This window comes from Parus major, chromosome 2, assembly GCF_001522545.3.
Source record: "Parus major isolate Abel chromosome 2, Parus_major1.1, whole genome shotgun sequence".
Lineage (NCBI taxonomy): Eukaryota > Metazoa > Chordata > Aves > Passeriformes > Paridae > Parus > Parus major.
The window spans coordinates 15,883,925-15,896,899 of record NC_031769.1 but is presented as its reverse complement, the minus strand read 5'-3'; the positions used below and the strand labels follow the sequence as shown (position 1 = coordinate 15,896,899).

The following is a 12,975-nucleotide window of genomic DNA, read 5'->3' as shown; positions in this document are numbered from 1 at the left end:
GATCTAGCAATGACTACTGGACTTGTTCCCTTCAGGGTTTACTTCTGGATATTCCAGTTTGGCTTTTAAGCAGCTGGCAGTTTTTACAAAGAAAGCTCAATATTGCCTTTCATGCTGTGGTAGACCCAGAAATATTTTAGGACTTTTTGTATTTTGACAAGGCTTTTGTGCTTGTACATTTAAATGATCATGCTCAGTAAAAGAAATCAGCCGTGGAATCAAACATGAGACTTAGGTTTTAAGTTTATAGAGAGTTCTTCATTTTCACAAATGATGCCTTCAACAAATAGTTGGGACTTAACGCTTGTTTGTATTTATTGATATTAAGAGCAAACCACGTTGAGTTGTTATTTTAAAGACAGTTTTTTCAATCATAGTCTTAGGATCATAAAGATTTTATGGGCTATTTCATGGCAAGATATCTCAAATTAACCGTCTTTCTAACTGTAAAATGTTAGATAAGACAGAGGTTTTACTACTGTTTTGGTGTGAAAACTTATGACATCAAGAATTTACTACTTCAGGGAATTAGTTTTGAACTTTAGTCGGGTTTACTGACTAATCACATGACTCATTTTCATTTTTCCTTTAAAAGGCGTTACCAATTTAGCATGCCAGCTTGAAAAAGAAACCACGCAGAATCCTATATAAACTACTTCCACAGACAGCCTATTGCTCCACACCACTGGGATTATATAAGGTAAGAGTTACATAGCTCTAGAGATGACCAAGATATGTTTTAAGTTATGACTGGAAGGTCCTTAATTTTCTATTACTTGCTATTTAAGTGATAATTTAGGAAAAATGCTTAAAATGTACTTGAGAAATGAAAGAAGTTTGTTGGGATTTGCAGCTTTAGTTTAGCAGTTACATTAAAATAAGAAATCATAGAATCATAGAAATCATAGATAATTCTGAAAGAATTTAGAGGAAACAATTCTTGTGTCAATTTTGAATTTACATTATTAGTAAAATAGAATTTACTCCTAGAAAGCCAGATCCTGGTTTCCTAATTTTTGCTAGGTAGCTCTTTTTCTGTATTTTTCTGTTTTTAATGGAACTTGAAGTAAATTTTTCAAAGTATGAATCTAAGCAGCTACTCTTAATTTCACCTTTCAAAGCAAACCTCCAAGAAATGGTAACTCTGAGTGATGTGTGGGGCTGTGAAACAGCCTCATCTCTGCTTCACTATTGTCAGTCAGTGACTGAGAAAGCCTCTTTGGAACCTGCTGTGCTATCCCTGAGATGGGAAACTCTCCCCACTGCCAAGAATCCCCCACAAAACCTTTCTAGAGGAATATTCTCCTCTTTGTGGGTTGTAGGATGTCCAGGAGGGTGGCAGGGCTTGGAGCTGGGCATCAACTGCTTGGTTTAAAGTTTGGCATTCGTGAGTTCTAATTGGTTCAACTAAACTGATTTTCATCTGACAAGTTCTTTTCCCAAAATCAAGGAAAATGAAACCATCTGTCAATTCTATCCTGAGATATTTAATTGGATGTCACAAGGAACTCTTGTCTTTGCCATCTGATTTATTGGAAATGTCTACTTTTTTTTACCAGAGGTTAAACAGTAAACCAGAGTTAAACAGTAAACTAGATTTAAACTGGTAAATCAGGTTAAACAGTAAAACCAGAGGCTAAACAGTAAAATGATGCATGAGATGCATGATGGATGAGAGAATTTCGAGAATTAAACAGGTAATTTCCCCTAAAAATAGTGACAAGAGGAAAAACATAGTACAGCTCTGGTCACTTGTGGGCAGTATCATTTGTCATCACAACCAACAGTAGATCATTCCAGATTAATTACGTTTTAAACAAGTTTGTGTGTTTGTGGAAAGTTCACCTTTTAACCTAGTATTTATCAATGGTAAATGCATAGCTGTTGGACTGGACTGACATGACTCCTGTCTTGTGCAGCCCAGGAGATGGAGATTGAGACTGCAGATGAAGTTGCTGTTGTTGGAATAGGATGCAACTTTCCTGGAGGTAAGCTTGGGGTAAAAGCAAAGCAGGCTGTGAGTGTGAAAAGCAGAGTCTTTTATTTATGTTGAAATGGAGGAAACCAACATGTTTGTCCCTTAGTCGAATTTGTTGTTTTGCTGCTTGTGGATCTTTTTGAAAGGTGGTACTGTGGTGGAAACTACTTGGCTTGAATTTGTCTCAGACACACAGACAGGCAGACAGACAGACACAAAAGAAGCTGCAGTGCTGGCTGTGGACAGGGCATTGAACTGCACATGAAACTCATACAAATGACCTGAATGGGTCTGGGATGATTTGAACTTTCTGTGTGTTCACTGGCTGGGTGATTGTGCATTGTAACAGGACTCTAGAGCCATAGGGACAGGATAGATGAAGGGCTGGACATTCTCATCAGCAATGCCTGTAATATAAACAGGTTGGGTTTTCCTAGAAGAAAGCTTCCTGCTTTATTACAGTCCTGACAATAGATGCAATGAGATGGTAGGGAAATGGGGAGAGAAAGTGGTTAAGGATTTTGTGGGGTTCCTTTGCTTTCAGACAAACAGTGAGGGGATCAGTCATACTTTTCTATTTTCCTCTCACCAAAGCATGATCATTTCTTTCTGTTCCAAGTCTATCTGAGAAGCCTAGATTTACATGTGGGAGGTCCTTGTTGCTGATTGCACATTTCTGAGTCTGCATGGGGTGGGGATGTGCATAATTTAATCTGTTTTAAAAATTTTGTACAACAGGAGATGGAATTGACAATTTCTGGAAAGTCCTGGAGGAAGGCAGAAACTGCACTGTAGAAATTCCCCCTGAGAGATTTAATGTCAAGGAGTGGTATGATGCAGATGCTAACAAGCCAGGAAAAATATGTACAACACGAGCTGCTCTTCTCGATGAGTGAGTCTGTTTTCCTGCTGCACCACTGATTTTTGTAGTACTTAGATTATGGGTACAGCTGCTCAGGGGCTGTGACAAGTGTGAAGAATAGGAAACAACAGTAAAGTCAGCATAGGTGTCTTTTATTTGAATTCCACATTCACCTTAAATCCTCAGGCTGTAGAGCTTCAGTCAAAGGAGAAGCTGACATGCACAGAAGAAATCGTATTGTCTCCTGAGATTGATACTTGGCAGGGTTGAACCATAGGACCCAGAATTAATTTAGTGCTTAGTCCCATGTTAGATATTGAATCCTGGACTGAATCAATAGATAGAAGGCAATATAAATCTGATCTTGGGACACAAGATTACATTTGAACAGGATCTTTTTTAAGCATAGGCCTATTTTGAAGGTGCTTTTAAAGACACACACATACACAGAGAAAGCATTTTGAATGAATTGTAGGAGAGGCATGGGTATCCCTTGAAAATACCTGAGCTGATCCTCTACTTTTTGTTTTCAATTGTGAAGCATTGGTCTGTATTGGCTAAAAACAATGTAGAAAACAGTATTTGTTTATAACTTATTGTCTATGGCCACATTACAGCAGAGGGAGTCTCATTCTGCACATTTCATAGTTTGAGGAATCCAGCTGATAGTAGTGCAATAACTAAGAGAATAAAAATGGGCAGGAGTGGGCTCTTAACTCTGAAATGCAGTATTGTTGAAAAGTTGACATATTTTGTGGTGGGACATAAAACAACTTGGCTTATAAATATTTTCATCTGAATTTCATAATAGGGAACTGTGACTTAAACACCAGTTACTGCTCTGGTTTTCATGAAGCTGCAAAAAATGTTTACTGTGAGTCTAGAAGTAAATGTATCTTATACACGTATGTTGTGTCATATCCTATTTTGGTCTGTGTATTTCAGATTTAATTCATTTGACAACCATCTGTTTGGGATTAATAATATGGAAGCAGAACGTATGGATCCACAACAGAAATTACTGATAGAGTGCACATACAAAGCCCTGGAGGATGCAGGAGTTCCTGTAGAATCTGTCAGTGGCACCAAAACAGGTGTTTTTATTGGTAAGATGAAAATTTTATGGCAAAGTGTGTTTGAACCTCACAAAGATTGGAGGCATCCTTCATAACCTTTCAATATGTTATCTAGAACCGGCTTTAGGCTGGATCTAGACTGGAGATCTAAGGCTACTGTACTATAGCACTACTGGTTACTTCTGGTAAGAATTACCAGGCTGCTCTAGAAGCCTAGCTCCATGGCTATCTGGCAATTGATGTCCACATTAGCCCCTTATCTTCTGGGCTTCTACACAGGCCTACACTTTTTCCCCAGTATACTGTTTTCCAGTATAATTTTGGTTAAGGTGTTCAGGGGATTAACATCTCTTTAAAGAAGCAGAAATCCTCCTTGTGGACATTAGAATGGTACCACAGTGCACTTGTCCAACTTCCTTTGTCAGTACCCAAAAAGTTACAGAGGAGATGATCCCAGATGTTGTTGAAAGATATTTAAGAGACAATACTAGAGTAGCAGCATATTATTGCTGGTGTAATCTATGTCTCTTTAAAAAGGAGTTTTCTGGGGGAGTTTGGTTGATGTACATATAGGGGAAATGCTTTAGATTACCTTTTAGTCTGAGAGATGCTGTTCTTCCACTGGGGGCACTATTTCTTGCTCTCTGAAGAGAGCTACTGCACTTTCCACACGTGCTCATGGACTTGGAGATCCACAATATTTCAAGCATAGTGTTCCCAGAAAGAGCACACAACTGCTCTCACAGGCATAGTAACAGAATAGTAAAGTTCTTTTTTACTACTTCTTACTGGTTGCAAATGTGAAAAACAAAGGTAAATACAAATTACTGGATGTAGTTTGTGCTGTGACCTTTACCTTGGTACATCTGAGGAACTGAAGCTAAGTTCTTGTACATTTATGTCTGAACTACTCTCCTTGCAATTTATTGATAAATATTCTTATAGCTAAACTAAACCAACCCATCTCAAACTAAGATACAGGGGTCTCAGCAGACTAGAGAGACCTTAGCTACATCCTACAATGAGCTGAGTCATCATGAACAACCTGTCATTTCCTGGGAATGCAGGATTTTCAAGTGTTTGGTATGTTTGTGTAAGCTGAATACGGGGGAATTGCTGTGAGTTTTGCCTTTGACTTGTGATGGAGCAAAGCTTCATGGCAGGATCACTGATGCCACATTGTTTCATCTTAACACTGAAAACCAAACCACACCATCAGTTTTTGAGATGCACATACCTACTGTTGGCTTGGGTTAACTTGACGCGAATCTGATGTTTTCCAGGTCTCATGAATCGAGACTATGAAATCATAGCCAGCAGAGCACTGAATAAAATAAATCATTATGATGGAACTGGAACAGCAATGAGCATTGCTGCCAACAGGGTCTCTTTCACATTTAATCTGACTGGACCATCTCTGACTGTTGACACTGCATGTTCATCTTTTCTTTTTGCTCTGCACTACGCCTTGCAAGCCATTAAATCAGGTAATGGAACTGAAGAGGTGCTGGACAATGAAATCAGTATTTCTACTGTTTCTGTCTATCACCTGGGCCGTATCAACATGGGTATGTTTCTGTTTGACTCCAGGAGAATGTGAGGCAGCAATCTGTGGCGGGGTAAACTGCATCATTGATCCCTGCACCTTTGTATCTCTCAGTAAAGCAAAAATGATTTCTCCAGAGGGCATAAGTAAACCCTTCTCCAAAAAAGCAGATGGCTATGGAAGGGGAGAAGGCTGCGGTGTTGTTTTCCTCAAACCACTGAAAAAGGTAAGATTGCTTGTGAAGCAGCCTGAAATAAGACTGGTTGCTTGCCTGAATTTTGTGTCTTCAGCTCTAATAATGACTATTCCAGAGAAGTTTCTCCAATTCAAATTTAAGATTAATGAAGCATTTCTTAAGAATTTGTTCACTTCCCATAGCATAGGGAAAGGATCCCACATTTAAAAGTTCATCGTCATGTTCTAGTTGTTCTTGGCTTTGTTGTGGTGTTTTGTTGTCTTCTTTAAAGAGAAAGGATGAGTTTATTAAAGATAATTCAACTTTTCATGGAACAGGCAAAGGAAGACTACAGCAAAATCTGGGGTGTGATAAACATCAGTGCAGTCAATCAGAATGGCAGGTCCGCAACTCCAATCATGAGACCGTCTCAAACAGGGCAAGAGGAGTTACTGCGCAGCATTTATGAAAGTCATGTTGATCCCTCAGTTCTGCAGTATATTGAAGCCCATGGCACAGGAACTGCTGCTGGAGATCCTACTGAAGCTGAGAGCCTGGGTAGTGTCATTACCAAAAACAGGCCTTCCCGAGTTTCCATTCTGAAAATTGGTTCAGTGAAGGGAAATATTGGACACACTGAATCGGCTGCTGGAGCAGCTGGGTTAATCAAAGTGCTCCTGATGATGCATCATGGAAAGATTGTTCCATCCTTGCATTACTCGAAGGAGATGAGCAGCATTGATACAGAAAAATTAAACCTTGCTGTTGCCACAGCTGTGGAGCCCTGGGAAGAGTCCAGTGAGTATGGAAGAGTAGCTGGTATCAACTGCTTTGGATTTGGAGGAACCAATGCTCATGCTGTAGTCAGGCAGATGAAGCAGCCAGAGCCTCTTCCCGCCTTTAAGAAGCCCCTGGAATTAGTTCTGCTGTCAGCAGCATCCCCTAAGTCCCTTCAGATGACAATGGCTGATACAGCTGAGCAGCTGAGCACAAGGAACTCCGTAACTCTCCCAAGCCTGGCCTATACATCTGCCTGCAGAAGAAGCCATGCCAACTACAGGTACCGAAAAGCATTTGTCACAAATTCCCTCCAACACTTGCAGCAAGAGCTTAAGTCAGCAGTGAGCATGGAACCTGCCATGTCCAAAGTGAAACCACAGCTGGTGTTTGTGTTCTGCGGCAACGGTGTAACGCTGAAGGAGTTCAGTGAGGCAATGCTGAGCTCAGAGCCGGTGTTCAGAGACAAGTGTAAGGAGATAGAAGACCTTTTTCAGCAGCACACTACCATCAGCCTCCTGCCAGCAAGAAATCATAGCCCAAAGGATTTGTTGAATCCAGAGCTTTCCCAGCCCTTGCTGTTTGCCTTACAGGTTGCTGTAGCTTCCCTCCTGAAGCACTGGGGTGTTAATCCCGTTGCTGTTGTTGGCGCCTCACTGGGGGAAGTTGCTGCTGCACATATTGCTGGGTACCTTTCTCTGGCAGATGCAGTCAAAGTGATTTATCACCGGAGCAGGCTGCAGGCAAAGACTGCCCGTGGCAGAATGCTGGTGGTCGGAAACATCCCTGTTGAAGAGATTGCTGAGCGCCTTCATCCCTACTCAGGAAAGGTGTGCATTGCTGCTTTCAACAGCCCTGTTTCCTGCACCTTGTCTGGGAATGTAGACGCTGTGGAAGCTGTCCAGAGAGAGCTGGCTGAAGTTTTTAGACAGAGAAACATCTTTCTTCATGTTTTAAATGTTCCAGTTGCATATCACAGTCCCAGCATGGATATGATACTCAGGGAGCTGGAGGAACAGATAGAGCCTTTAGAAAAGCAGAAGGGGGAAATGGAAGTGATTTCAACACTGACTGGAGTGGCTGCATCTGAAAATGACTTTGCTCAGGGCAAATTCTGGGTGCGGCATACTCGTGAGCCTGTTGCTTTCACACAGGCCATCCAAACTGCAGCCAGAGGCAGGGAAAACGTGGTGTTTGTAGAAATAAGTCCTCACCGAGCATTGCAGCGAAACATAAAAGAAACACTAGGAAAAGACACAAAAGTGTTGTCTTCTTTGCAAACAGATGCAGAATATCAGACGCTCCTCACCCTGGTAGGAAATCTGTTTGAACTGGGGTTTAATCCCAGCTGGCAGCACTTTTATAACGGGTATCAAAGTGTTCCTGCAGCCATTCCGCGATATCAATTTGATCGCCAAAAACTCATGGGCTGTCTGGATATCCATCAGCAAGCAAACCAAAGAGGTGGCAATGCCAGTCATCCTTTGATTTATGGCATAAACACTGACAACATGGAGTTTGGCTGCCTGGTGTCTCAGGACACAACACCATACTTATATGAGCACAAGAACAATGGCGTGGCCTTAGTCCCTGGTGCTTTCTATGTGGAGCTTGGTCTGGCCTCTGTGATGAGCAGCTCAAGACCTAAAGTGCCTCTGAGCACTTGCCAGCTGAGTATCAGCTTTTCTGCGCCATGTGTTCTCACACAGAGTTCCCAAGTGCTGAGTATCAAGCTGAGTCCACAAAAAGCCGTGACAACCTTTGAGGTCCTCTCTTCCTCCAATGCAGTTTATGCTGCTGGCCAAGTGGCAAAGGGGCTTGAAGGTGTGGTGGAAGAAAGCAGCATCTCCTTCCAAGCCATCTATCAAAGATGCAGGTCAGTGATTAGGAAAGAGGAGGTTTATGAAGCACTGTCTCAGGTTGGCTTTCAGTACGGCTCCATATTCAGGCAGCTCAGTGATGTTCATTATTGCCAGGAGATAAAGGAAGCTATAACAAGCATAAAGGTGAAGGAGGAGACTGTCAGAGACATGTACAGCCACTGTATCCACCCAGTGCTGCTCGACTGTTTTCTGCAGATGACCGCCGTCTTGACCTCAAGGACACTCCAGTCCAGAGCAGGTTTTCCTTCAGGGATAGGCAGCCTGGTGGTGCTCCGCCCGCTGGAGGAGGAAATGATGATATACATGAGAATGAGCAAATCCACTGGAAACTGCCTTGAGGTCTGTGGATGCTTTGTGGACAAACACGGCTCTGTTTTGGCTGAGCTCAAGCGTGTTGCCATCACTTTCGTGAAGAAAGCATCTTCCAGGGACAATGAGTTCCTGTTTGAAAACATGTGGAAAGAAATCTCTCTTTCACAGACGATTGGACATCTGAGGGTTAAGCCCAGAGTTGTCGTGTTTGCAGACAAATTTGGGATAGCTGAGCAGCTTAAAAAATACTTGCATCCTGCTTCAAGATATGTTATGTATGAAGGCTGGGAATACCTTGTGGAAGATGATTCACAGAATAAAATGAGAGCAGAAGTTGAGGATTATGATGAAATCCTCTTCTTGTGGGGAATTCAAAAGTTAAATGAAGATTTCCCAAGTGAAGCAGTGGATCAGTTGGCAAAGTGCTGTGAAGCCTATCGCCAGGTAGTGGTGGCCCTAAGAGAGAAGACGTGCCGCTGTTCCGTCAGAGTGATCACCTACAGAACAACAGAGAGATATGTGGACCACGTTAACTGTGGGTTTGCATTGTATGGCATGACCAGAACTTGTATTGTTGAAGTTCCAGAAGTCACATTTCAGCTGATTGACCTCAGCTCCTCCACTTCCCTGGACATCTCAGCCTTAGCAGATGTTCTTGTCAAATACAAAGGTGGGGACTATCCAGAAGTTTGCATCAGCCAGGGAAGAATTTATGTGTCTGAAGTCAGACGCACTCCTTTTGTAGATGTAGATTACATCCAACCTGTAAAATCTCTCCAGGAATCACAGCCATTCACTTTGTACACTTCTGATCCATACACAGTGAAGGATTTGTCTGGAGAATTATGCACCAATGCTGCTACTCAGCTTGACAAACAGAGTGTTGAAATTCAAGTAGATAAAATTTGTCTTCATTCAGAAGATTATTTTCCCATTAGTGTTTCTAGCTGCAACTTTGGTAATACACTGTATTGGAACTCACAAGCAGGAGACAAACACAGGCTTCTAGGTCTTGATTTCAGTGGCACCGTCACTGCAACAGGCATTGATGTAAAAAAAGTCAAAGTGGGAGATTATGTGGTTTCATGCTATCCCACTGCTGCATCATCCAGAGTTGAGATTCCAGGAGCAGTTTGTTTCAATGCAAGAAAATTCCCATTCCTCCAGAATGTCCCTTGTGTGTCATACTTCATCATCGCATGGGAAATCTTCACTCAGAGGTTACCCAAGGGGAAACAGGGCAGAACACTGGGTATTATTACTACAGAGCCATCATCAGTTTTGTGCCATGTTCTTTCAGCAGCAGCAGAAGAGATGGGCTGGAGAGCAGTCCTTGCAAAGCCCACTCCTAACGTGTTCCAGTATATCAACCTGTGCAGTGCCCTTCTTATTCTTCCTCCAGTCAACAGACTGTCTCAGGAGGATCTGGCCCACATGTACTTTCTTAAAGATGTGGTGATAGTGTGTGGCAATCAACAGTCTGAATGTATCCAGAATGTCAGTGAAATTGATAATGAAAACATCACCTTTCATATCCTCACTGTTGCCAGCCTTTTCCGGAAAGCACCTCTAAAGGAACTGCAGAAGACTGTACATGCCTGGATCAGTTCCATGGATATGAAACAGTTTAACTATCTCTCAGGTTCTGTTTTTCAGCAGCCTGAGAACTTTGAAGGGCTAAAATCTGTGACGTCCTATTTTACCTGCTCTTCTGTCCCCCTTGCTGTTCTGAGAAGGCAGAAGGACATCAGTGTGCTTTCAGACATCCCGCTGTATGAGCCCCAGAAGCAGCTGTTTAAGCAGAATGCTGTTTATGTAGTAGCTGGGGGGCTCACTGGACTTGGCTTTGAAACAGTGAAATTCATAGCTGAGAACGGAGGAGGGTGCATTGCAATACTCTCCAGGAGAATTCCCAGCAGTGAGAAGGAAAAAGAGATGAAGGCTTTGCAGCAGCAGTACAAAGGGAGCAAAGTGGTGTCTGTGCAGTGTGATGTGGCTTCGACCAGTGATGTTGAGAAAGCTTTCCAGTCCATTGCCAACACCTTTGTGGGGACTCCAATCAAAGGGGTATTCCAGAGTGCTGTTGCTTTACATGATGGCCACGTTGAAGTCCTGAGGCTGGCTGACTTCCACAAAGTGCTGAGCCCAAAAGTAGCAGGAACCCTAAATCTTCACTGGGCTACCAGAGGCCAGGAGCTTGACTACTTTGTGTGCTACTCCTCTGTTACTTCCTTTCTGGGCAATGCCACCCAGACAAACTATGCAGCTGCAAACTCCTTCCTGGATGTCTTCTGCCTCTACAGGAGGAACTGTGGGCTTTCAGGCCAGGCCATTAACTGGGGTGCTTTGAACCTTGGCATTCTGCTCAATCAAAACCACATTCAGAGCATCCTGGCATCCAAGGGCATAGACATTCTGCAAGTGCATGAAATTCAGGACTATCTCAGAAAGACCTTACTTATAAACAACCCACAGCAAGCAGTTGTCAAAATGAATTTTCAAGCTTTGTATCATCATGTTTTTACTCAGATTATTTCTCTCAAAAGTCGCTTTATATCACTTATGTCAGAAGATTTCAGGAACAAGATTGAAACCTCTGAGGAAACTGAAGTCCCAGAGACTGCCTTTCTCAAATCTGAGGACTACATCACCTCACTGTTGAGTGACCTCACAGGAGTGCAAGCAGATGAACTAACCATGAATACACCACTTTCATCTTTGGGCATAGACTCTATGTTAGCTATGACAATTCAGAACCGTGTCTTTCAGGAGCGAAAGGTGGACATACCCCTTGTGAAACTGCTTGATCCTCACACAACTCTGTCAAGTTTAGTGGTAGTTTTAGAAGAAACAAGCAATGCAAATGGAGCACTTGAAAAGAAGAATGCTGTGGCTGAAAGTGCAGAAAATGATACCTTGCCATAGTAATTTTCCCAATTAGGAATTGTGTAACTTTGACAATACTCAGACCCTTTGCAGCATCTAAGAATATGTCTGTCATTGAAGACAGGGTAGAACATCTGGTGATTCTGGATGTACTCTTCTGCATTGACCCAGAAACCCCTTTGCCAGGTTCTTCTGACATTATTCTGCTAGCTGTTTTGATTTCAGTCAGTTGTTTGACTTTTTACTTTCAATGTCTTTTACCATAATTTTCAATAGTTTTAACTGGTAATAAGTAGGTAAATTCCTTTGTATTTTATTGCACATTGCATTTTTTTTAACTGTATTCAAGTTTTGATGAAAACTGTATATTTGCACCTCTAAATAGTAAATACATACATAAAGCTGAATAAACTTATCAGCATTTTTGTCATATTCTATTGTTAATATGTAATTATTTTTTTAACATTACCAAATGTTTATAAATACAGGCTACTTTTTGAAAGTCTGATGTTGTGAATCTAATGTCTTGCTTATGTCTTCAAAAATATTAACAATTTACCAATTGTTACCTATTGTGAAGCATACAGTAAAGCAAGTTTTTTTTTATTATGAATTAACCAATTTTTATGAAAGCCCAAATAAAAAAGAGTAGTAAAATGTTTAAAAAAGCCTCCTAAAGTGTATTTTTATCTTATTTGATTTTTTTGTCACTCATCTGCTCTCATACTTTAAATTTTGTAACCCCAATACCTGCCCTTCTTTTGTTCCAGTGAGAAAAAGCAGACTTTTCCACAAAGACACTGAAACACTTGTTTATAGTCTCTTAACATGGGAATAGGGTATGGTATTATTCCTCCTCTTCTCCCTAATTATGAGGAGTTGTGCCTTACAGATCTGGTAATATTCTCCATTGCACAGAGTATCCATGGCCTGTGGGGTCCCCCTGAAATAATCTGATCCCCAGGCTGAAAAGTTCCCTTAGTCTCTCCTAGCTCTGGTGCACCAGCCCCAAAGATATTGGTGGTCTTATGCCAAAAGTACTCAGGCTTATCTATACCTTTCTCACAGTGGAGGATCCAGAGCTGGACCAGGGTTCTCGATGGGGTGTAATGAATCAAGGGTGGTGTACTGGTTGTGCATGTTACACCGGTGTGATGCAGAGCTCCCTGCCCAGCTGCCTGCTGGCTTTCATTGTGTGTGAACTCATGTTCAATCCACTGCCCATCAGGACCCCCCTGTCCTTTCCATCCAGGCTGCTCTGCAGCCAGTCAGTCCCTAGACTGCAAAGCTTCACTTGTTTCATGTGCAGAACAGGTGCAGGGAGGATAAGCCATCCCAGGTGCAAAGCCTTGGATGGAAATAATGAACTTTCTGTAAAGCTGTTTGTCCCTCTGAACAGTGGCCTTCCGTTTCGATGTGCCAAGTGCTCTCACCTAACTCGATGTTGGCCAGGCTGTTAATAAAGAGCCTGCAGGATGCT

The 12,975-nt window shown here is 42.0% G+C and overlaps 1 protein-coding gene across 1 annotated transcript; it reads left to right on the top strand.

The window, feature by feature from the left end:
• The first annotated feature begins 610 nt into the window (after positions 1-610).
• Positions 611-12,182, top strand: LOC107214187 (highly reducing polyketide synthase PKS6-like). The gene is made up of 7 exons (XM_015649324.1): positions 611-700; positions 1,920-1,988; positions 2,717-2,870; positions 3,786-3,946; positions 5,200-5,403; positions 5,507-5,688; positions 5,976-12,182. Exons 2-7 carry the CDS (start codon positions 1,928-1,930, stop codon positions 11,532-11,534), a joined length of 6,321 nt encoding a protein of 2,106 aa, XP_015504810.1. The 5' UTR covers positions 611-700; positions 1,920-1,927; the 3' UTR covers positions 11,535-12,182.
• The last annotated feature ends 793 nt before the right edge of the window (positions 12,183-12,975 follow it).